The sequence below is a fragment of the Lycorma delicatula genome, chromosome 9, assembly GCF_047948215.1.
Source record: "Lycorma delicatula isolate Av1 chromosome 9, ASM4794821v1, whole genome shotgun sequence".
Lineage (NCBI taxonomy): Eukaryota > Metazoa > Arthropoda > Insecta > Hemiptera > Fulgoridae > Lycorma > Lycorma delicatula.
Window position 1 is genome coordinate 71,607,320 of NC_134463.1, and position 23,497 is coordinate 71,630,816.

The 23,497-nt window shown below is 29.8% G+C and overlaps 1 protein-coding gene across 1 annotated transcript in view; it reads left to right on the forward strand.

The window, feature by feature from the left end:
- Cubn (Cubilin) overlaps positions 1-23,497 on the forward strand; it is a 134,887-nt gene that overhangs the window by 45,539 nt on the left and 65,851 nt on the right. The window contains exons 16-21 of the mRNA XM_075376127.1: positions 284-458; positions 2,536-2,747; positions 5,151-5,307; positions 8,769-8,956; positions 16,299-16,461; positions 22,433-22,670. Of these exons, the coding sequence (XP_075232242.1) occupies positions 284-458; positions 2,536-2,747; positions 5,151-5,307; positions 8,769-8,956; positions 16,299-16,461; positions 22,433-22,670 (1,133 nt within the window). The remainder of the gene's footprint in view (positions 1-283; positions 459-2,535; positions 2,748-5,150; positions 5,308-8,768; positions 8,957-16,298; positions 16,462-22,432; positions 22,671-23,497) is intronic.

Sequence of the window (23,497 nt, forward strand, 5' to 3'; positions counted from 1 at the left end):
AGTCAAGCTTCTGAGTGCTAAAATGTGATGTATTTCTCAAAACATTTGGATTTCCATTTCTCAGCCTAGAAAGGTACTGGTACATGTGTCAACGCCTATGTGGCAGCAGAATGGCATAAAAATCATTGTTGCTCTAAGACAAGACAACATCTTTAAATATATCAAATATTCTGTTTTGTAATAGTAGGTAGCATTGCTATAAGGATAATGAATATTTAATATAGTTTTATAGCTAAGATAGTTTTCTAAAGAGTAATTATGCACATTGTTACTTAAATTATAGATACAGGATAAGTCGATGGAAGAGAAAATTGGTACAACAATTGAAAAATACTGCGGTAAGATGACAGTCCCACCTCCTCCGATAGCCTCAATATCTTCAAATCTTTTTATTCACTTTCATTCAAATGAGAACATCTCAGCTTCAGGTTTTCAGTTATCTTATAATGTCGTTTCAGGTTTGTTTTTTATTATTTTTGAAACCATATATTGTACATAAATAAATATGAAATATTTACTTGAAATTTAAAAAAAGTATATGATGATATAATAACTTCTTTTTTTAAAAAGGGAGAAATAACTATCTGATGTAAATAACTGTTTGACATTCAAGTTGGCACTCCTGATAATAATGTCAATATTAGCTCTTCAAAAAAATGTCCATTATTAAAACCTCTATTTTTTTTATTTCAAAATGTCAGTTCTGTATGAAACATATGGACTGTATAGGAACTTGTACTGTGGAGTGGTAAGATTCTTATTTTCTGAAGGTATAAAACCTACCAAAATTCCTTTGCATTTGTTAAAACAGTATGACAGAAAGTGTATTAGCAGTGGAACTTTCTATTTAAGCAAATCAAGTAGTTTAATTCAAGCAGAATAGCTGTCACAGATTTTCATATTCGAGGAATACTGATGGAAGTTTTTACTGACTGTTTACAAAATCACATTAATGACCTTATTCACAAGGACATACAGATAAAAATTTGAGAAATTACTGAAAGAATTTGTAGTGATAGTGTTTGCATGGCACTGTCCATTTTATTATCCATGATTAGCTGAATTATAGTAAAACGTGTTTGAGGTTGGTTGAGTTGACTCAAAATCGCAAAGATATCCAAACTCACATTTGAACAGAATTTAAATATGGTTTTTAGTGCAAGGTAATAACTTTCTTTATGAGATTGAAAAATAACTTGTGATGAAACTTGGATTTATCATTTTGAGCAGGAATCCAAATTCAGAGTACAGGTGGAAACATCCAAGTTCACCCACCAGCAAAAAGTTCAAAACCTACACATAAGCCAGTAAAGTGATGCTAATAGTGTTTTTGGTTTATAAAAGCCTAGTTTATAATGATAATTTAAAAGTAAACCATACAATCAACAGTGAGTACTATTGTGATTGTTGGGAAATAAAGTGAAACCTGCAACAAGGAGGAAATGCTAGTTCAGTCAAAAGGCATAATCCTTCTGGATGATAATTACCACCCCCATTCTTAAAGATCTGTTTTGTCAGATAGTTATTTCCATGTCTTTTGTGTTCAAAAGACATGGAAATTTATTCAAAAGTCAGGTCAGGAAGTGTTGCCACATCTACTTTGCACTCCCAATCTCACATCATCAAATTTTTTTATTTGTTTGATCTGTCAAAGAATGTATGTGGCACTAAGATCCCAAACAATGAGCAGGTCAAGAGAGCAGTACCAGAATGGCTCGGACACCAATTTGAACATTTTTTTACTATTGGAATAAGAATGCTAACAAAATATTGGAGAAAAACCTAAATGTAGCCAGGGATTATGTTTGAAAAGAAGTGTTAATTTCATTTTTATTGAATGAATAATAAATGACTGTGTTTTTCCACATATATGCAAGAGTTATTCAGAATGACCCTTGTATACATGTAGATTATATTAAAATAAATTTATAAAATGAAGTGTTTGTAAACATAAGTAACAGTTACCGATGCAGTAATATCTGCAATCTAACATAAGTACTATTGACATAAAAACATATCATTCAGATAGAATTGACACAATAAAAGGAAAATATGACTCCTTAATGCTTTAGAACAATCTTTATAACTGATGTTTAAGATGAAGGAACATAATAAATGTGGCATTTAACAATAACAATACAAAATTCATGAAATTACTAATAATAAATATATTACATAAGTAATGATAAATTTTACAAAATGGATAGTTGTTAGACAAACTAAATTTACTTACTATAAACTATTTCGAATCATGTGCCTGTTTACATTCCAAGAAACATATGTGAGAATTTTAAGACCATAATACAATATATATCAGATTGCCAGTATCAGATTGGAAACATTGATTGTAAATACATCAAATCATACTTGTTTGCATCATTTATTTTCATTATGTATTCTTTTATGACAGTGGTATGGCATACTATTTAATTAAGAAAACTGTATGTTTTTAATTAATGTACATTTTTAATTTTTAAATCTGCAGTAAAAACACAAACATGAATTAAGTTAATAATCATGATTTCTTTTTTTCAGGGACACCAGGTTGTGGTGGAATATTACCTGGTCCGTCTGGCGACATAAAATCATCATTGATTCAGACAAATGGTAATGAAAATGTGTATGGATATGATAGAAATTTATATTGTGAGTGGGTCATACAACTCCCCAAAACAGATAAAATTAAAATCACATTTAATAAATTCAGTCTTGAGGACTCGATAACATGCGCATTTGATTTTCTACAAGTAAGTATATTATTATAAATAACTACTTTATTTAGATCATAACACAATTATTCATAAAGTAGACCATATCCGAAATTGTTGGTTTGCTATTCCATGAATAAAAAATAGGAGTGTTTCATCATTCAGCTAGACGGACAGAGGAAAATCATGAGAAAACTTTAATCAGAGCAATATTAACAGTAGAAAATAAAAAAATAAAAAAGAGAAGCTATCTTTCATATTAATTGGTAAATAAAATTGTTTTAAGCAATAATAGTGATACTTATTTTCGATTTTTAGCATGATTCATAAATCAATCATATTTACTGGCATTGAACAAAATCTCACATGAATTTTTATGCCATGAAAACTAATTCTAAATTTTTCAAGTAGTCCTAAGATGCAATACTACAATTAAAATGAGAATATTTGTAGGCATTATAAAATTTCATAATTCTGAGATTAATGATCAATAAAGGTCCCAAAGAGAAACAATAAGTTTAAGTTTGTTGTAAATGTAATAAATTAGGTAATTCCACAAACATTTTTCATCTAACAATACACCTAAATATTTTAATTATTTGCAATAGGATTATTACCTTTGTCATTAATAGGGATTCTTCTGTGTGATTAGCAACCTTAGAATTCTTCTGTGTTCTTTACCTTAGAAGCAATTCGGGAACGGTTTGATTCATATTTAAAGATAGGTATAGGTAATAACAATCCTTCCGATGAACTATATTCTCTTTAGTAAAAAATTCATTAACTAAATTTGTAAGAAGGGGTCATATATGCTGTGCTGCTTGGTTACTTAGAATAAAAAAAGAAGTTTTAGTAATACTGATTAAATATTTTTGTTTAATACATAAAAGTTTTAATTTTTTTGATATAAACTAGAAATAAAAGATAACAATTTTCAGCAGAGTTACTATTACATGTGAAATATTACTATTACATGTGAATTATCTAGTTTGAAGAGAGCCAATCAATATTCATGCTTTTGGGAATATCAAAAAATAAATTATTAAATTTCTGTACTGCAAGATTTGGAGAAGGGATGTAATTCATTTATTTATTGTAAATGAATTGTATATTTAAATTATTATTATAATATTTAATTTAATTGTAAGTACACAATTTATGACTACTGTGCTTTTATAAATAATGTGTGTTTGGACAATAATAGGTTAGAAAATTTAGATTGCTAAAAAAGAATTATAACATTTGCCATTATGGTAATGTTTTATTTACTGAAACTAGACATTATTTTTATTTATTTTTTTAAATAAAAATGCTAAAAAAATGTATAACTTTTTTTACTCTATTAATAATTTTTTATTTAAGCAACTTTTAGCATATATATTCCTGATAGCATAAGATATTCGTGAATGGTATGAAATTTTTGTACATTAAGAATGTTATAGGGCATGTATTATCTCCATTATTGCAGTAGGTACATTTTAAGAATACAAAAAAAAGAATTTATTTGATGCAAGAAACTCCTTATTTGATAATGTTATTGTAATGGATGAAAAAGAGGAATAATTGCAGATATTTTTGATAAATGGATTTGAGGAAAGAGTTATGGTGTAAAATTTAGTAAAGAGATAAGTAAAATTATACAGGATAGAAAAGAGACTAATAGAATTAGATATGGTTTGGTGGTCTTAATAAGAGTCCCAAATTTTATATCCCTTATAATACTTTCAGAGGATGGTATATTGGAGAAAAAATTTGGTGTAAAAAACAAATTTTTCTAAAGACAAATGACAACATTGTGGGATGATGTAAGAAAAGAACAAAAAGCTATTAAGTTGTGCAGAAATCTAGAAATGTGTTGCAGAAACTTGAATGATTATAATACTTTCAGAGGATGGTATATTGGAGAAAAAATTTGGTGTAAAAAACAAATTTTTCTAAAGACAAATGACAACATTGTGGGATGATGTAAGAAAAGAACAAAAAGCTATTAAGTTGTGCAGAAATCTAGAAATGTGTTGCAGAAACTTGAATGATTTATTACAGAATGGGCAGCAGAATTCAGATTGCAGAAATGAGTATAAAAGGAGTATGTTAAATTAAATCAGCAGCAAAGTGTGATAAACTAGTTGGTTGTAATTAGAATGATATAAAGGGGCTGCTAAAGGAGATTGAAAGAATATTCTACGACTCCTCTATTTTGGTGATATATATAACACAGAAAAAAGGAGACTACTGGGATGAGTATTGCAGTTTGAGATAAATTGAAGGAAGTGAAAAGAAGATGAATAGAAACTGAAGGTAGGGCTGATGAGGAGGTTCTGAGACAAAGGAACAATTTAATATGAAAAAGTGGATGGGAAAGATAGATGATCCAACCCAAGAAAAAATAAAAATGTTTATAAAATATTTAATTTTTTCTATATTTATTTATTTTTTTGTAAGGTGAATGATGGGCGAGGTGAGGATTCTCCATTACTTGGTCGGTGGTGTGGTTCAAATATGCCACCTGTATTATTTTCATCTTCCAATATAGCAACTGTTATATTTTCTACTGATTTTACATTTTCTGGTGAAGGATTTTCATTGCACTATGAGACTGGTGAGTATAATTTATATTGTTAATTTTATGTGTCACTGGCTCTGTTCAATTTAATTTGTATTATAGTATCCCACATTACAGCTATATCACCTCATTCCACAGACTATTTTTCATGGAGATTTTTCTCATCTCCAGGAAGGCTAATTTACATCATATTATATATATTTGGCAGAGTGGTAGCGTCTCAGCTTTTCATCTGGAGATCCTGGATTCAAATCCCTGACAGGCATGGCATTCTTTACACATTAAAAAATTCATTCATCATTCATCTAGTAACTGTAAGAAAGCATAACCTTGTTGTTACTATGTAAATAAATTATATTAAAACCTAGAATTCCTTTCTTTCACATAGTTTTAAATACATTGTGTTCACTGTAGTTACAACATGAAGCATTAAATATACCAATGTCTGGAGCTGTGTTTGCTTACATAATTATAAATTTCTTGTGACTGTATTATGTTAGTTACATGTACTAGATTTATTTCATTAACTTAAATAGAAATTACATTTTTTATAGAATGCTGTTGTAATGTTGTTTATTTTTTTTATACAAATACAACATATTTAGTTTGTTATTTTGTTAAGATAAATTTTTAGGTTATGGTACACTGTGTAGGTTATGTACAATATTACACTTCCAGTATATATATTATCATTAATTAAAAAAAAGTAATTAATTATAATTATAGTTTTAAATTCAAAATGGAAAAATGTCCAGTGATAATAGGAAACTATCTGACAATATTGCTGAGGAATTCTTCAGTAAATTACATCAAGGACCTTTGATTTTTGGCACAAAACTGACGAATTGACAAAGCTAAGTGTGCGGGTGCAATGTCTTAATGAAGGAACAATGAGTTGTCTCACCAAAACTCTGGTCTCTCTTTGCAGATTTTTTCATATAATCATTGTAAAATGTCTTGTAGTATGCACAATTCACCGTTTCACCTTGAGGCAAAGAGTTCAAAATACACAATTCCATCTAAATTAAAAAAACAGAGAGCATGACTTTGACATTGGATCGAGACTGACATGCTTTCTTGGGACATGGAGATCCTTTGCCATTCCATTGTGATGATTGAACTTTTTTTTATCTCAATGTTGTAGCTGTAAACCCAGCTATCATCTCTTGTTATGATCCTTTGCATGAATGTTTCATTGTTATTGGCTTGGTCTAGAAGTTGGCAACAAATGTGCACTCAATGTTTTTTCTGCTCTTCGGTCATCAAACAAGGAAAAACTTTGCTGCAATTCGATGCATGTTCGATTTTTCAGGCAAAATGTCACGGCATGATCCAATTGAGATGTTAACCTCTTCTGCAAGTTCTCTGACAGTCAATCGGCGATTTCCATGCACTAGATCATTGATTTTCTGATTATGGGTGTCATCAGTCGAAGTTGAAAGTCTTTTTGGTCGAGGGTCATCTTCAGTCAACTGACGACTACTTTTAAATCGTGAAAACCATTCTTAACATTGTATACGACCCAAAGCATCATCTCCATAACCTTGTTTCAAAAGTTGAATCATTTCTGTGAAAGTTTTCTCCAGTTTCACGCAAAATCTTACATTGTATCATTTCTCCTGAAAATCACACATTACGAAAATCGCATGCAACACTTAAAACTCAAATAAACAATAACGTGAAAACTAACCAAAATATCTACAATCCAAGAACATGTGGTTACAGAGGAGGTTATGTGGAACACAATGCTGCCAGCTGCATGTCACTAAATATCTTTGTTGGCGTGTTATTAAAAATGTTCAGTTATTTTGTGAACAGACTTTATATGTTGAAGCTTCCTAAAAACTTTTCATTTTAAACATTAACAAGGAACTAACAAAGAAATTTGTAAAAATATTTGTTTGGAGTATTCTTTATGGAAATGAATGTGGTATTAAGTGGAAGAAAAAAGATGTTTGTAGGGTTTGAGATCTAGTGATGTTATAGATACCATGGATTATTATTATTATTAATTACTATTTACACAAAAAAATCAGTTTGTAATACATGTAAATTATATATATCTATGACATTTCAAACAAAAAAAAAGAAATGCTGCATTTTCATATTTGAAAATTTAAGTAATTAGTTTTGTAATTATCATAATTATTTTCATTTTTCCTAATTATTGTCTTTTTCAAAAGCATTTAAAATGTTCAGGGCTATATTTAAATCCTTGTTGTTAATATAATACTTGCCAGATTACTGATAAAAACAAGTTAAAACAAAGTAAAAAATTAAGTAAAGAATTTTAATATTTTATTATACATAACATATAAAAAAATGTTTATCCAAATTACATTATTGATGAAAGTTTATACAAATAAGGATTATTCTTCATAATTTATGAATTTATAACTAGTAAGCTGAATTATTATAAGATAAAAAAGCTTTTTTGTCGTTATTTATCTCTTGATTACATAAAATCAAATTCAAACTGAGAAATTAAAGCAATCTTACCTTACATAGGCATTATGTTGATAAATATAAATACTGCTGCTTTGGTAATTATTCCAATAAAATGATTAATTATGGTGTAAAAATAATATAATATAATGTCTTAACAAATTAATTAAATATTTATTCTGTTTTAGAATAATCAAAGTTAGTTTTATGTTCTTTTTTGTACTAATTGAACCATTGAATTGTATTGCTATCTTTCAGAACATTATAACTTGTCAAAAAATTTTCTTTTTAATTATGAGTATTTGAAAAGAATGTACCAATACAAAATTATTAATACAAAATTAGGAAAACAGAGGAGGTATAAAAATTTAAAGAAAGAGAAATTGTCTAAATTTGAGAATCCAGAAAATCAGATAAGTCTGTCTTTACATGTACCTTTTGATAAGGTCTAATAGCATAATTTTTTTTATTTCACCATAGATATGTCTGAAAAATTCATTCTTCAGATGTTAAAATACACTTTTTTTATCATTAAACATGAATACCTAGGAACTACAGAAGGACAAACAAATGTATGTCCTTTTCAATAATAATTGTAAATAATTAATTCTTAATGATGGATAATTTCTCCTCAGTTGAGTAATTAGTTGCAGAGGATACTTTACTGGAGAAAAAAACAGTAATTAGGTCAAAAGACCTTTGCAAGAAAATGTTTCCATCTTTTGAAAGTGAAGGATTTAATAATTAAAAAATTTATTTTAAAATACTGTTTAATATTATCAAAACCTTTAAAACCATTTTCACCTAGAGAGTCCAGCCATTAGCAGTTGTATTTAGATCTTCTTTTTCCTCTGAGTAATAAATATCTTATTTAATTTTTTAATACATGTGTTGACATATTTAATTCTTCAAGAATATAGAACATTTTAGTCATTTCTTTAAAATTATTCTATTTTTACTTTTATGATGTATGTAGAATATAAATTTTTGTAACAGTTGAATTTTTTTTTCATTAATCAATAATTCTTTGAATTGCCTGTATTTTGTTGCAGTTTGTGGAGGTATTTTTGCTGAAGAATCAGGAGTAATTAGTTCTCCCCATTATCCAGAACATTATAAATCTTATCATGATTGTATTTATTTAATTTCACAACCAGTTGGTAAAGCTATTGTTTTAAACTTTATTGATTTTGAATTGGAAGAACAATTTTCATCAGTCTGTTTTTTTGATTATGTTGTTGTAAGTAGGAAGCTTTTTAACTTACATTTATTTCTTATTCAGGAATTAAGTTCAGTGACTAAAGATTCTTTTTTTTTTGCTTCTAGTACTTAAAGACAAAATTTTGCTAGCAATTTTTAATTCAGTAACTGCCAAAGAAAAATAAATGGTTTACTTCCCAGGTCAACCAAGAAATTTTAATCCCTTTCAAAATAGCCTTTTTAAAATGATTTAACTGTCAAACATAATTTTTGTTTCTTAACATGTGATAACATTAAATCAATCTGTTTTTAATTCTGAAAACGAATCTGAAGTCAGAATTTTTCCATTGACCTACTTTTTTGAAAAATTCCAAAATTTAAATTTTGAAAATTGTTGGAATTATATAATGCATGATTATATACATGTTTTTTTAATTTTGTATGATTAGTTTATATTTATATGTTAGTATACATTTTTTACTTTATTAATCAGTTGTTAACCTGGAACAATAACTTAAGTCTAACATAAACATTACATATCATGTCAACATATCTCTCTATTGAAGTGTACATGAACAAGATTTATCATGTCTGTACATTTTTATACAACACAAAACTTTGTTGGATTTGTTGGCATACTTCTTTTTAACAGTATAATTTCTTCAGGCAGTGTGATAACTGTATGCATTAAGTAAGTGAAAAATAAAGTCTCATAATGCCTTGCAAGTGTGTAAATGATTCGGGTAATTTTTGTTATGTATGCGGTAGAAAACTCTCTATAAAATCACATAAAAAATTACAACTTTAATTAAAAAGCTTATAAATTGCATGAAACTGCACAAAAGACCTTGTGCCATTTCATGTTCCTGTGGTTTATTATGAATAAAAAAAATCACTTAATCACTTGTTAATTCTGTTAAACTAATGTGTCTGAAATTTCTAAGAAGTCTAAACATCTGTTAGGTGCAGATGGCAATAAAATTGTCATCTGAGGAAATTTATAGTAAATTGCCATAACAGTGAATCCATTCTAATATTCAAGGTTCCTGAAAACTTTTTTTGTGAAAACAGTTATAAAGAAGAGTAGACATTATGGAAGAAGACAGTCTTGATTCAGACTTTGAATTGCATTCCATTGAGTCATGTCTTATATCATAAGGGGAGGTAAATGACCTTGTAAGAGATTTAAACTTATCAAAAAGTCATGCTGAACTTTTAGGCTCAGATTGTAAGATTGGAATTTACTAAAAAAAAAAATACAAAAAATCTCAGGGTATTGAAAGCAACAGAAAACTTTTTGTATTTTGCTGATTTTTCAGTACTTTGCTGATGAAAATTACTTAGTTACTGTGTAAATATTGACAACGTTATGTTTACAGTTAGGGCAACTTCATGAATCTGAGGATTGGCACCTTTTCACCGATTTCTCCAATTATAGCTTAAAGAACTTTTACTTTTCTATAATAATAAATATTATTTTTTACCAATCTGTTAGTGAATTAATATGAAAGATATGTATGATATTATGAAAACTGTTATTGAAAAAGTAAATTATAAAAAGCATAGTTGCAAACGTGTGTGGAAATTTAAAAGTAATAGCTTTTTTGTTAGGTATGCAGTAAGAGTATTCAAAACACTGTTGTTTTATTCGTGAATGGAGCAGCTGAGCTAGGGATCAGAATTATGTTGTAAAACAGTAGAAGAAACATGAGAATTTAACTCCTGGTGAAAAAAAAAAAAAACATTATTCATGAGCTTGTAGTTAAACCAGAAAAAAATATTTTTTCCATCCCTTTGTATCAAATTGAGATTAATACAAAAATTTTTAAAAGCTATGAAGAACGACAGTCAAAGGTTTTGTATGGAGGCTATTCGGAAAGTAACTTCTGATTCATTATTAAAAAAATACCAGTTGATAAAAAACAATTTATTATTTACATCTTATATCAATTTGCTACTTTTCTACATAATTGCTACCCATATTAAGGCACTTGTCATATCTGTAAACAAGTTTTTGAATACCCTTGTTATTAAACAATACTGCCTGTGAATTAATCAACGTAGTAACACCATTTTCAACTCTTTGTCATTTTCAAAATGCGTCTGTAATTTCTTTGTTTTCGAGAACAGTTGATAATTACTGGAAGCCAAATCGGCTGGGAATGAGTAAACAACTCCCAATTGATAGTGTTGATTTGGTATTGAGTGCATACTGTAGTATGCAGATAAGCGTTATCATAAAGAAAAACAATGCCTGAACTCAGTCAGCATGCCGCATTGTTTGTTTTCTAGTCCTTCTCAACTTCTTCAACGTATCTCAGTAAGTTTCAGCATTAATTTTCATGCTTATTTTCATAAAATCAACCAAGATCAGCATTTACATACAGTCCTAAAACACCGATTACATCAGCTTTTTCTGAAAAAAGTGTTTGATGGGCCTTTATGGGATTTTGAGAACTGGTGTACCCCCATTGAATTGATTGAGCTTTTGTTTCCACATTAACAAATTTGTTAATTTGTTTATCATAAAGAAGCTTAGGCACCCAGCTATGACAAAATTTGTGGAAGCCTAGCCTATTGGTTACAATTTCATACAGCACTGTTTGCAATGTAAGGAAATAATTCAGACAATTCTGTTATTGTGAATCGATGATTTTCTCAAATTTTCACATCGACACTTATAACAAGTTCATCTGTGACAATTGAGGGTTGACCACTTCTTTCATTGTTGTGAATGTTTATTCAAGCTTCCTGAAACATATGGCACGATTGTCTTGCACAAAGTTCACTATGAATTTCAACTCCTGACAAGTTTTTGTGTTAGGGTAAAGGATGATAGCATGCACTTCACAGTTGGCAGTATTTTCTATATCAGCAGGCATTAGAATGGGAGTTTTACAGGAACAAACAAGCAAGCAATATTTCCAATAATACTATTAGAACCACACTGAACTGGGCTATTCAACTGTGCAAAGATAGAATTGCTACCACCATTCCTTTATGGAATTTAATTTCTGAATAGTTCTTGTACATAGGGATAAATTCTGAAAGTAAGTGCAAAAGTTAAATAAGGGATGTTTATTGGTCCACAAATAAGGGAATCAGTCAGAGATGAAATATTTAACTCTGTGTTGACCGATGTAGAACTCACTTCTTGGACAGTGTTTAAAGACACTTGCAAAAATTTTCTGGATATCCATAAATCACAAAATTATCAGGATTTTGTAGGTAAACTAATAAATACATACAGAACTATGAGATGTAATATTTCCAGTAAAAGTCAATTTCCTGCATTCACATCTGGATTTCTTCCCGCTAAACCTTGGGGCATAAGTGAGAACGTGGTGAATATTTCCACCAAGATATTTCAGTATTGGTAAACCTTTCTAAGGCAAATGAAGTATTAATATAGTTGATAACTGTTGGATGTTAATTCAAGGGGTCCCTGAGACTACCTATAAAAGAAGAGCAACTGTTAGAAGTTTTAATATAGGTATAATGACATCCTATAATGTTATATTAACTTTATTGACATTTATATTAAACTAAGGGTGATAGAATGATTGTTTAAAGATCTGTAATCTATGCAAAAAACATTGTAGAGAATTATATCACACTTAGAGAAACATTATCTTATTTTGTTTATCATGTTTTAGGACTAGTTTTCAATAAATACTTTGACAATTTCTATAACTTTAAACCCTCCTCAATGAATCATGAGACCTTGCCGTTGGTGAGGGGGCTTGAGTGCGCTCAGGGATACAGAGTAGCTGGACCGAAGGTGCAAACATATCGGAGAGGTATCTGTTGAGAGCCAGACTAAGGAATGATTCCTGAAAGAGGGGAGCAGCTCTTTCAATAGTTGTTAGGGGCGTGAGTCAGAATGACTTAAACGACTATATCAACATCACTCAGTCCTCTGAGTACTGCGCAGCTGAAAGCAATGGAAAACTACAGCTGCTTTTTTTCCAAGAAAATGTGGTTCGCTGCATTTTCATATAGCAATGATGGAGGCGCCTTCCTTGGTAAAATATTCCGGAGGTAAACTAGTCCCCCGTTCAGATCTCCGGGTGGGGACTACTAAGGAAGGGGTCACCAGAAAATTAAAAAATAACATTCTGCGAGTCGGAGCGTGAAATGTTAGAAGTTTAAAAAAGGTTGGTAGGCTAGAAAATTTAAAAAGGGAAATGGATAGGATAAATGTGGATGTAGTAGGAATTAGTGAGGTTCGGTGGGAAGAGGAAGGCGACTTTTGGTCAGGTGATTTTAGAATAATTAACTCAGCTTCAAATAATGGGCAGGCAGGAGTAGGTTTCATAATGAACAAGAAGATAGGGAAGAGAGTAGAGTATTTCAAAACGCATAGCGATAGAATCATTGTAATAAGGATAAAATCAAAACCTAAACCGACAACGATTGTTAACGTCTATATGCCTACAAGCGCCCATGATGATGATGATGATGAGGTAGAGTGTGTATACGAAGAGATTGATGAAGCAATTAAACACGTAAAAGGTGATGAAAATTTAATAATAGTTGGAGATTGGAATGCAAGCATTGGAAAAGGCAAGGAAGGAAATAAAGTGGGTGAATATGGGCTGGGCAAAAGGAATGAAAGAGGGGACCGACTTACAGAGTTTTGCACGAAGTATAATTTAGTAATTGCCAACACCCAATTTAAAAATCATAATAGAAGAATATACACTTGGAAAAAGCCAGGCGATACTGCAAGGTATCAGATAGATTATATCATGGTTAAGCAAAGATTTAGAAATCAACTCGTTGACTGCAAAACTTACCCTGGAGCAGACATTGATAGCGACCATAATTTGGTGATAATGAAATGTAGATTGGGGTTTAAAAACCTGAAGAAAAGGTGTCAGATGAATCGGTGGAATTTAGAGAAGCTTGAAGAAGAGGGGGTAAAGAAGATTTTTGAGGAGGACATCGCAAGAGGTCTGAGTAAAAAAGATAAGGTAGAAAATGTAGAAGTAGAATGGGAGAATGTTAAAAAGGAAATTCTTAAACTGGTAGAAAACCTTGGTTTTCAGACAATATATTGCAGCTGATAGATGAACGTAGAAAATATAAGAATGCTAGTGATGAAGAAAGTAAAAGGAACTATCAGCAATTAAGAAATGCTATAAACAGGAAGTGCAAACTGGCGAAAGAAGAGTAGATTAAAGTGTTCAGAAGTGGAAAGAGAAATGAACATTGCTAAAATAGACGGAGCATACAGGAAAGTTAAGGAAAATTTTTGGGTACATAAATTAAAATCTAATAATGTGTTAAACAAAGATGGTACACCAATATATAATACGAAAGGTAAAGTCGATAGATGGGTGGAATATATTGAAGAGTTATACGGAGGAAATGAATTAGAAAATGGTGTTATAGAGGAAGAAGAGGTAGTTGAGGAGGATGAAATGGGAGAAACAATACTGAGATCTGAATTTAAGAGAGCATTAAAAGATTTAAATGGCAAAAAGGCTCCTGGAATAGACGGAATACCTGTAGAATTACTGTGCAGTGCAGGTGAGGAAGCGATTGATAGATTATACAAACTGGTGTGTAATATTTATGAAAAAAGGGTGAAAAATGATGTTAAAGAACAATTTAGATTCGGAGTAACAGTACAAGGTGAAAAGATAAAGATGCTACGATTTGCTGATGATATAGTAATTCTAGCCGAGAGTAAAAAAGAATTAGAAGAAACAATGAACGTCATAGATGAAGTCCTACACAAGATCTATCGCATGAAAATAAACAAGAACAAAACAAAAGTAATGAAATGTAGTAGAAATAATAAAGATGGACCACTGAATGTGAAATAGGAGGAGAAAAGATTATGGAGGTAGAAGAATTTTGTTATTTGGGAAGTAGAATTACTAAAGATGGACGAAGCAGGAGCGATATAAAATGTCGAATAGCACAAGCGAAACGAGCCTTCAGTAAGAAATATAATTTGTTTACATCAAAAATTAATTTAAATGTCAGGAAAAGATTTTTGAAAGTATATGTTTGGAGTGTCGCTTTATATGGAAGTGAAACTTGGACAATCGGAGTATCTGAGAAGAAAATATTAGAAGCTTTTGAAATGTGGTGCTATAGGAGAATGTTAAAAATCAGATGGGTAGATAAAGTGACAAATGAAGAGGTATTGCGGCAAATAGATGAAGAAAGAAGCATTTGGAAAAATATAGTTAAAAGAAGAGACAGACTTATAGGCCACATACTAAGGCATCCTGGAATAGTCGCTTTAATATTGGAAGGACAGGTAGAAGGGAAAAATTGTGTAGGCAGGCCACGTTTGGAATATGTAAAACAAATTGTTAGGGATGTAGGATGTAGAGGGTATACTGAAATGAAGAGATGAAATGAGAGCTGCATCAAACCAGTCATATGACTGAAGACAAAAAAAAAACTTTAAACAGAAAAATAATGTCAAAAAATAAATTAGAAGTAGGCATTTTTCATAAAGGAAGGAATTTGATGGAGTTCTACGACCATTTTTACGTCAAAATGGTAATCCAGTTCCTGCTGTACTCCTTTGAAAACACTATGAGTGACACTTGTTACTTCTGCAATTTGGTATTTGAAGTGGTAGATGTAATTGAGGGGCGTGGTGTACATATTTTGTTACAAAACGTCTAGGAAAGTTGTTGAATAATAAGAGCAAGGAAGCTCGATTGCAAGGACTATAAGAGCAAGGACTGCTACGATTTTAGGACTGCCTTGTTCTGTGCACATTTGTCTCAATCAGAAACTATAATTCTTAAATTACTTCTATTTAAAATGAAAAGCAGAACCAAATTTATTAAGCACATAGTTTTCCAGTCACTCTTACAGTCATCTTCAGTGACTAATGTTGCTGCTTTCTCACCGTCATGTTTTTTGAGCTTCATAGGCAAATCTTTTAGATGTACATTTAGTATTGTAACTGTGGTTATTATACAGAAAATAGAGTTTGTCACTGGCCGTATCTGCTGTATATAAATTGGAATAAAAACAGTACTGTTTGCAACATATTTTTAAAAGAGTAGAGAAAAATTGCTTGTTTTGTTTCTGTCAATTTTAGATATCGTATGAAAGGTATTGATGCAAGCGTTCTTGCATACTATTAACAAAATTTGCCCTAATATATAGAATTTTATATGGTTTCTGTAGACCTAGAGTATTTAAGAAAATGCATTTTGGTTTTGTTACCAAAATGTCCTGTAGTGCGTTTAATTTTTAATGAAGTCTTGTTACAAAAGTGATTTACATTATGATTTTCTGTTTTAATAATTTGTTTTGTCTGATGAGTGAAATACTAGCTTAGTTTATATTATTGTCATTAATTTTTTTATTGTCATTCAGAGTTATTTTATTGTTTTGTTAAGATTAAAGATGGTTATAATGAAGATGCTAGTGATATTGGTAAATACTGTGAGTCATATCCTCCTCCTATTACTTCTACTCATAATTACTTATGGTTAAAATTTCATTCTGACAGTAATGGTAACGCCCGTGGTTTTCTGGCTAATTATACAACAATCAATATACGTAAGTTTACATTAAAAAGTATTTATATTTATAATTTTGATAAGAATATTTATTATGAATGCTACAGCTTTCTTATTTAATTTTTTATTGATTTAATGAATCCACATCTTAAGAAGTAAATTTAGAGTGTGTCAGATGCTCTTACTTTTTTCTTAATTAATTTTTATCCTTCAAGGATAACCTTTATTCCAAAGGTCATCTGCTTTCTTTTATATTGTTAATTTTTAAAATTTGATGTTATAATTGAAAATAAAAATGGCTGATTATTAAGGTCTCCTTAAAGATTTTTTTTCGGTCTCTTTAAAATAGACAGTATTTAATGTAGTTTTTTTGCAATTAATGTAAATAAATCAGTGTAACAAGTAATGTAGTAATATGCAGTTTAGTATAAATAATATATACTCCAATAATCATTATTGTTACTTCTCTGCTATGTATATTTTAATTTATCAAACATATAATTTTTGTGTAACTAATCTAGCCAAATACTAAAATTGTAACATTTATTTTCAAACTAATTAAAACAGTTATCTATTTTTAATATTATTAAATGATTCTGTTATATAATAAAAAATTTAGCTTTTTACTATGATGTCTTTAGTAGAAATATCATGTTTTATTAATATTTAATTATAACACATTTAAAAATTGTATTCTTGATGTTAACAATCGTCAACTATTTTTAAAATGATTATTAAAAATGTTTTCAATTATTTTATTATAGGTAAAACAATTAATAATTATTTAAAACAAAAGATGTATTTTAAAAAATTCAAACTAAAATGTTTTACGTACTTCTAAAGGTTTATTAGTTCAAAATTAATTGAATACAAGATTTCTGTTCAAAATTAAACAAAAAAAACACATGAATATTTGTTTGCATAATGCACTCTATTAATTCATTAGTACGTGAATATTAATATGAATTAATATTAATTTTTTTTTCATAAATATCTTTACTCCATGAGGAGTAATTTCAACAGAATTCTAATTTATAACTTTATTGATTATTAAATGGTGATTTTGACTAAATTTATTCTGGAAATACTTGGTTAAATTTATCATTAATTTATCTATAGTTAATTTATAATTAATTTTGAACCAGAATTGGCTCTAAAATTTTTAATGCAGCAGATCTAACAGTGCTGACTTCCTGTGTGGATTATTCTTGATCTACTTTGTTATTTTGACATATGTTTGAACCTACATCCGTATTTGACCACCATCAATTCAAAAACTAAAATATAAATCATATTTATGTATAAAACTTCTTGAAAAGTTTGGTTTCAAAGCTAAATTAATTAATACTGATTTCAATCTTATGTAAAATTTAAGATGTAAAACTTTTTAAAAATCAATTTGTACACCTTTAGGAAAAGCTGCAAAAAACTATCTTATTTGCACCAGTTATCACTCTATGTTTAGCTTCTTCAGGAGTAGGAGTTTTAATGTAGAGAAAATGATAACTGAGACAAAGATAAGTTTTTTATACTTTTTGTTTTTAAAAAGTGTACTGTAGTCCATTTCTTAAGCATAATATCATTATATTTTGTAAAATATGATTTTCATGTGTAATGAAATTAAATAATATGACTGATTGGGTGGATGCTGTCTCTCACCAACAATGTTCAACATTTACACTTTAGTTTTGATAAGGAATATGTTAGAAGAAGGAGTAATTGTTGTAGAATGAAAAATTAGCTTATTTGTCAAGTTTTGTTTGTTGATATAGCAATTCAAGCTGATGACACACAAACACACACACACACACACACACATACATTTGTGTGTTTGTGTGTGTGTGTATGTGTATGCATGTATGTATGTATGTATGTATGTATGTATTATATATATAATGTGTGTGTTAGTATGTGTGCACACACGCTTCATAGGTTGTTATAGATGTTGAAATTCCAATTTATTTAATTTAAATTTGTAAAATGTTGACTTTAATTTGTATTTTGATTTTTATAAAAATATTGGACGTATTGAATCTCAATAATTTTTAAATCAAAATAAGAAATTGGTACAAAAGCATATATTTTGAAGTTACATTTAAAACTTGCTGTAACTATTTAAAATTTGTTTTCCTAATTATTATTTATTTTTAGTAGAATTGAAAGCGTTTTGGATATTTTTTGAGCACCTTATTATGCACCATTATATCAAAAAAAGAAAAAGAATGAAACAGCATTTTAAGATAAAATAAAAATAAAAATTTGCTGTCACCATTGTGACAGTAATTATGTAGCTGTTCAAAACTACTATTCAAAACTTATTAAATTTATTGTTTCTATATAAAGTGAATTATTATTATTATTACTGTAATTGATTATGAACAATTACAGTAGAACTGCAATCGCATTACTATAACAAAATGAAAGTTTTGTTTCATATTGGTATTATTGAAGATAAACGTAATTTTGCTAATATTTTGGTAATTATTAAAAGGATTAAGTATCAAACAAAATTGTGATATACAATTTCTTCTTAAAATAATGAATTTTTTATTTACTCTTACTTTAGCACAACTATACTTAAATCTTGTGGTCTATATAGTGTGTAATGATCTGAATAGTGCTGACTACTGTTTCTTGTTAGCTAAATCAGTAAATAAAAAAAAAAATTCTTAAAATGCTGGATTAGAATTTTTTTGTCTACCTTATATTTTTTAGAAGAATATAATTTATTGATTGTAAAACATATGTTATTCATAACTATTTGAGGAACTACAGGGGATGTTACCGAGCAGATAGAAAAATGTCTGCTGACATTTGCAGTGAATATCTGGAACATATTTTAATCTGTACATCTTATTTCATTAAGGACAAACTAATTAAGCTCCTGTATTTTATTTTTTAATGCTACATAGTTGAAATGTTTTTTACACAGTTGTTTAAACACACTTTATTCATAATTCAAAGGCAAAAACATGATGAGATACTGAGGGATAAACATCGACAAATCCACCAGGAACATTGTCTTACCAAACACAACTTGGTAAACATACAGACAATAGTAGATGTTCGAGCATCTTCATTCCAAAGGGTTAATATATTGCATTTAATGAACAATAAGATATATATTATTATTATTTTACTATCGTTAATTTTTTTTCAAGGTCTGATCAGTCACGAAATTAAAACGACAGTGAAAATAACAAATTTTTTATTTGTTACAAGTCCTTACATAGTTATGCTATTTCTCTACACAGTCGCCACTTCGATTTAGACATTTGTCGTAGCATGGTACCAACTTTCCAATAATCTTGTCATAGAATAGAGCCGCCTATGTTTTCAGCCATGTTTCTACGCTGGTCTGTAGCTCGATGTCTGTGCCAAAATGTTGTTCTCCTAGCCAGTTTCATGTGAGCAAAGAGGTGAAAATTGGATGGAGCCCAGACCGGGCTGTATGGTGGGTGATCAAACACTTTGCAATGAAAACGCTGCAGTAGCTTCTTTGTTACAGCTGTAGTGTGCGGCCGAGCATTGTCATGGAGAAAGACAATACCTGATGACAACATTCCTCTCCGCTTATTCTGAATTGCCGTTCGTAGACGTTGAAGAGTCACGCAGTATAAGGCTGCAGTGATGGTCATGCCACGTTCCATGAATCCCAACAAGAGAATTTTATTCCGGTCCCAGAATGCAGTAGCCATACACTTTCTGTTGGAGAAGGTTTGCTAGAACTTCTTTAGTTTACTGGGAGAATGAGAATGCATCCACTGTTTGGATTGTTCTTTTGTTTCTTCAGTTTCGAAATGGACCCATGTCTCATCCCCTGTGACAATTTTGTTCAAAAAATCTCCTTCATTGTGGTAGCGCTGGAGAAATGTTGGAGAGGCGTCCATTCTCATTGTTTTGTGATGGTTGGACAGCATCTTGGGAACCCATCTCGCACACAGTTTGCGGTACTCTCACTCACAAGGGTTTAGAGAGCTGACCTTGAAATTTCAGGAAACGAATTGCTCAATACAGAAATTGTGAACCGACAATTTTCTCGAATTGCCTCATCCACTCGCTCAACGAGATCATCGGTTGACACTTGCTTCCTTCCCTGACTGCCTGCATCATGAACATCTGTATGTCCTGCTTTAAAGTTCTTGCACCATTGTCGTATTTTGCTGTCACTCATTGAAGTTTCACTGTACACATTACTTATTCGTCGATGAATTTCAGCAGCATTACACCCCTCAGCCTGAAGAAATCAAATTACCGCACGCACTTCACACTTGGCGGGAGATGGTATTGTTGTAGACATGTTTACGTGCTAGCTGCGTGTTCAGAACTAAACGAAGTGATGCGGCGTGATTGAAGGCCATACTAGAGACGCTACGCAACACATGCGCAAATGTTCATCCGATTTTTGCGTGGATTTTTATTTTGCGACCGATTGGACCTTGAGAAACAAATAACCCTCATATATATATATATATATTTAATTCGTAATTATATTATTCTACAGTATGAAATAAACCATCTAATACAGAATATTGAGATAAGACATATCGTACTTTAATTCATCATGAAAGTACTTTCATAGGATCCTGCATCCTCAGTCATGATAGAAATAATTCTGTTACTAAAAATCTAAAAATAAAGATTCTAAAATATTGAGAATTGCATATTTATTTAAACAAATGCTTGCTACCTGTTGCACTTCCCCAAACAGTCTCCTTCAAACACTGTCTGATGGATTATCAAATTGAAGTTTTGTTTGTATTTACATATACTATTTTTCTAATATATTCCATTTTATTTCATCTTTATTAATTTTTAAATTTGTGTTAACATCAGAAATAGAATGTTCATTACTTAATAGATGGTATGCCATATTAGATAAACTGAATTTGTTATTTTTGTAATTTCTAAATTGTTCAAGAAATCTAGTTTTAAATGATCTGTTTGTTTCTTCTACATAAACACCATCACAAACATGATGTTTAATTTTATAAATTCAACACAGATTGTTTATTTTATTATTTTTGTTTTTTAAACATTTTATTATGAGGTTATTAGGTTTGTATGCTGCTTTAAATATTTCTTTATTGTAAGTTTTAGTAATGTTTTCAATGATATTATTATCATTGCATAAAACACAATATAAATAAAATAGTATGTGAATAAAATACTTTATGAATATTTTTTCACTCTTTTGTGTCTTATGTATTGGTTTTTTAAGGTAGTTATTTTTTAAAATATTACTAAAGTAGTATTATATCCATTTTCAACAGCTATATGTTTTATGATGTTTATTTCATTATTTAACTTTTTTTGTTATTATGTGGTATTTGATCGGCCTATTAATCATATTTGTGTTTGTATTAATTTTATGAGGCAAGGGTGATTGATTTTTATGAATTGTTGTATTATTATATGCAGGTTTTCTATGTAATGATGTTTCAGTTTGGTTGCCCTTGATTATTTCAATATTGATAAAGAATTTACTTTTAATAGAATTTAAATATAATTTAACAGTACAGAGGAATAATATGAATTTTAATAAAGTAATATATGTATAATTATGTATATCATTGTCCAGTTTATATGGACAGTACTCTGTAATTTGAAAGACTGAGCTGAAAATATAAAGATATTGAATTCGTTCTATTTATCACGTGAAAATGTTCAGAGTGATACAATGTATCTCAAGGAGTGCAAATTTCTGTAATAGATCAGGTTTGAAAAAACACAACATTAAGACCCACTGATAACTTTTGATTACAATTGATAATTCCAATTTCAGTTTCCAGATTAAGTAAAAATGTAACATTTAACAAAGTTTTACTTCAAACTCATTGCAATTTCATATGTTGAAGTTCATCTGTATTTTTTACTTTTAAAGATAAATTGATAAAGCAGAAAATAGTTTTTGCAGATGATGGTCTTTATAGGTCACTGTTATAAATTTATTATTGGTATAATAATTACATATATATATATATATATGTGTGTATTATATGTTTTTACAGCTTGTGGTGGAGTTTTTAAAAATACTTCTGGAACAATTGAATCACCAAATGATCCTGAGGAGTTATCAAAATATCAGAGTAATGTTACCTGCAAATGGATAATAGTTGCTCCAAAAGGACACATTATTAACTTATCTTGGTTAACGTTTTCACTAGAAAAAGATGCAAGATGTTATCATGATTATGTAGAAATATTTGATAATAATACAACTCCTGGAATGGGTGGTAGCATGGGGAAGTAAGTTTGCTCTTTTGCTATTTTCGATTATTTGTTATTATTAATTTGATATTAATTACAATCATTATTGGATTTCATCTAGATCCTGATGTAGTGCACTAAGATGCATTAAAGATAAAACAAAATGATGTAAGGCAATAAAATGTCAAATAAGATAAAAACAGTGGCCATATTTGATAATCTCTAGTTTCTGATGATTATTGAAATTAAATTATGCTGCGTATGGGTTCACTGTATGAATTGTGGTTAATTATGTACTAAAGATCTCAGAACTGTGTGCATTCTAGTGGGCCTCCACTATAAAGTACAGTGTGACATATATAATGAAAACTGATTCTGAGAAGGCTTCAGAGATTCATGCACAGCCCAGTAATCCTGATTACAACACCACAATCACCTGCCTACTGTTGGGGGTGACGTGTAACTCCTAACAAAGTACAACAAACGTGAGTTATGCTACTGAAATTATGCACAACTGAATTCTGTAACTGCAAGTTGGAAAAAAATATATAGAAATTTTGTAACAGCATTTCTAGTTGTAAATTTTGAGTCCAGCATGACTGCTTGGGTGATGAGGGCCATCATTATCCTAAGATTCCAGACTTCAAATTTGGTTGATAAAGTGGATATTTTGCCATTACCTTCATATCATTGGAGGTTAACAGATACTCGTGATGTCAGTACTTTTTTACTGTTTGCACACTGGTTAACAGCCTTTTTATAGCCTAGCTGTTTGCTCCCCAAATTCAGCCCCTTCAAAAGCCAACATCCTGGATCACCTAACGACTTTAGTGGTCAGTGCGATACTTCTCTGCACTCCCTCCAGA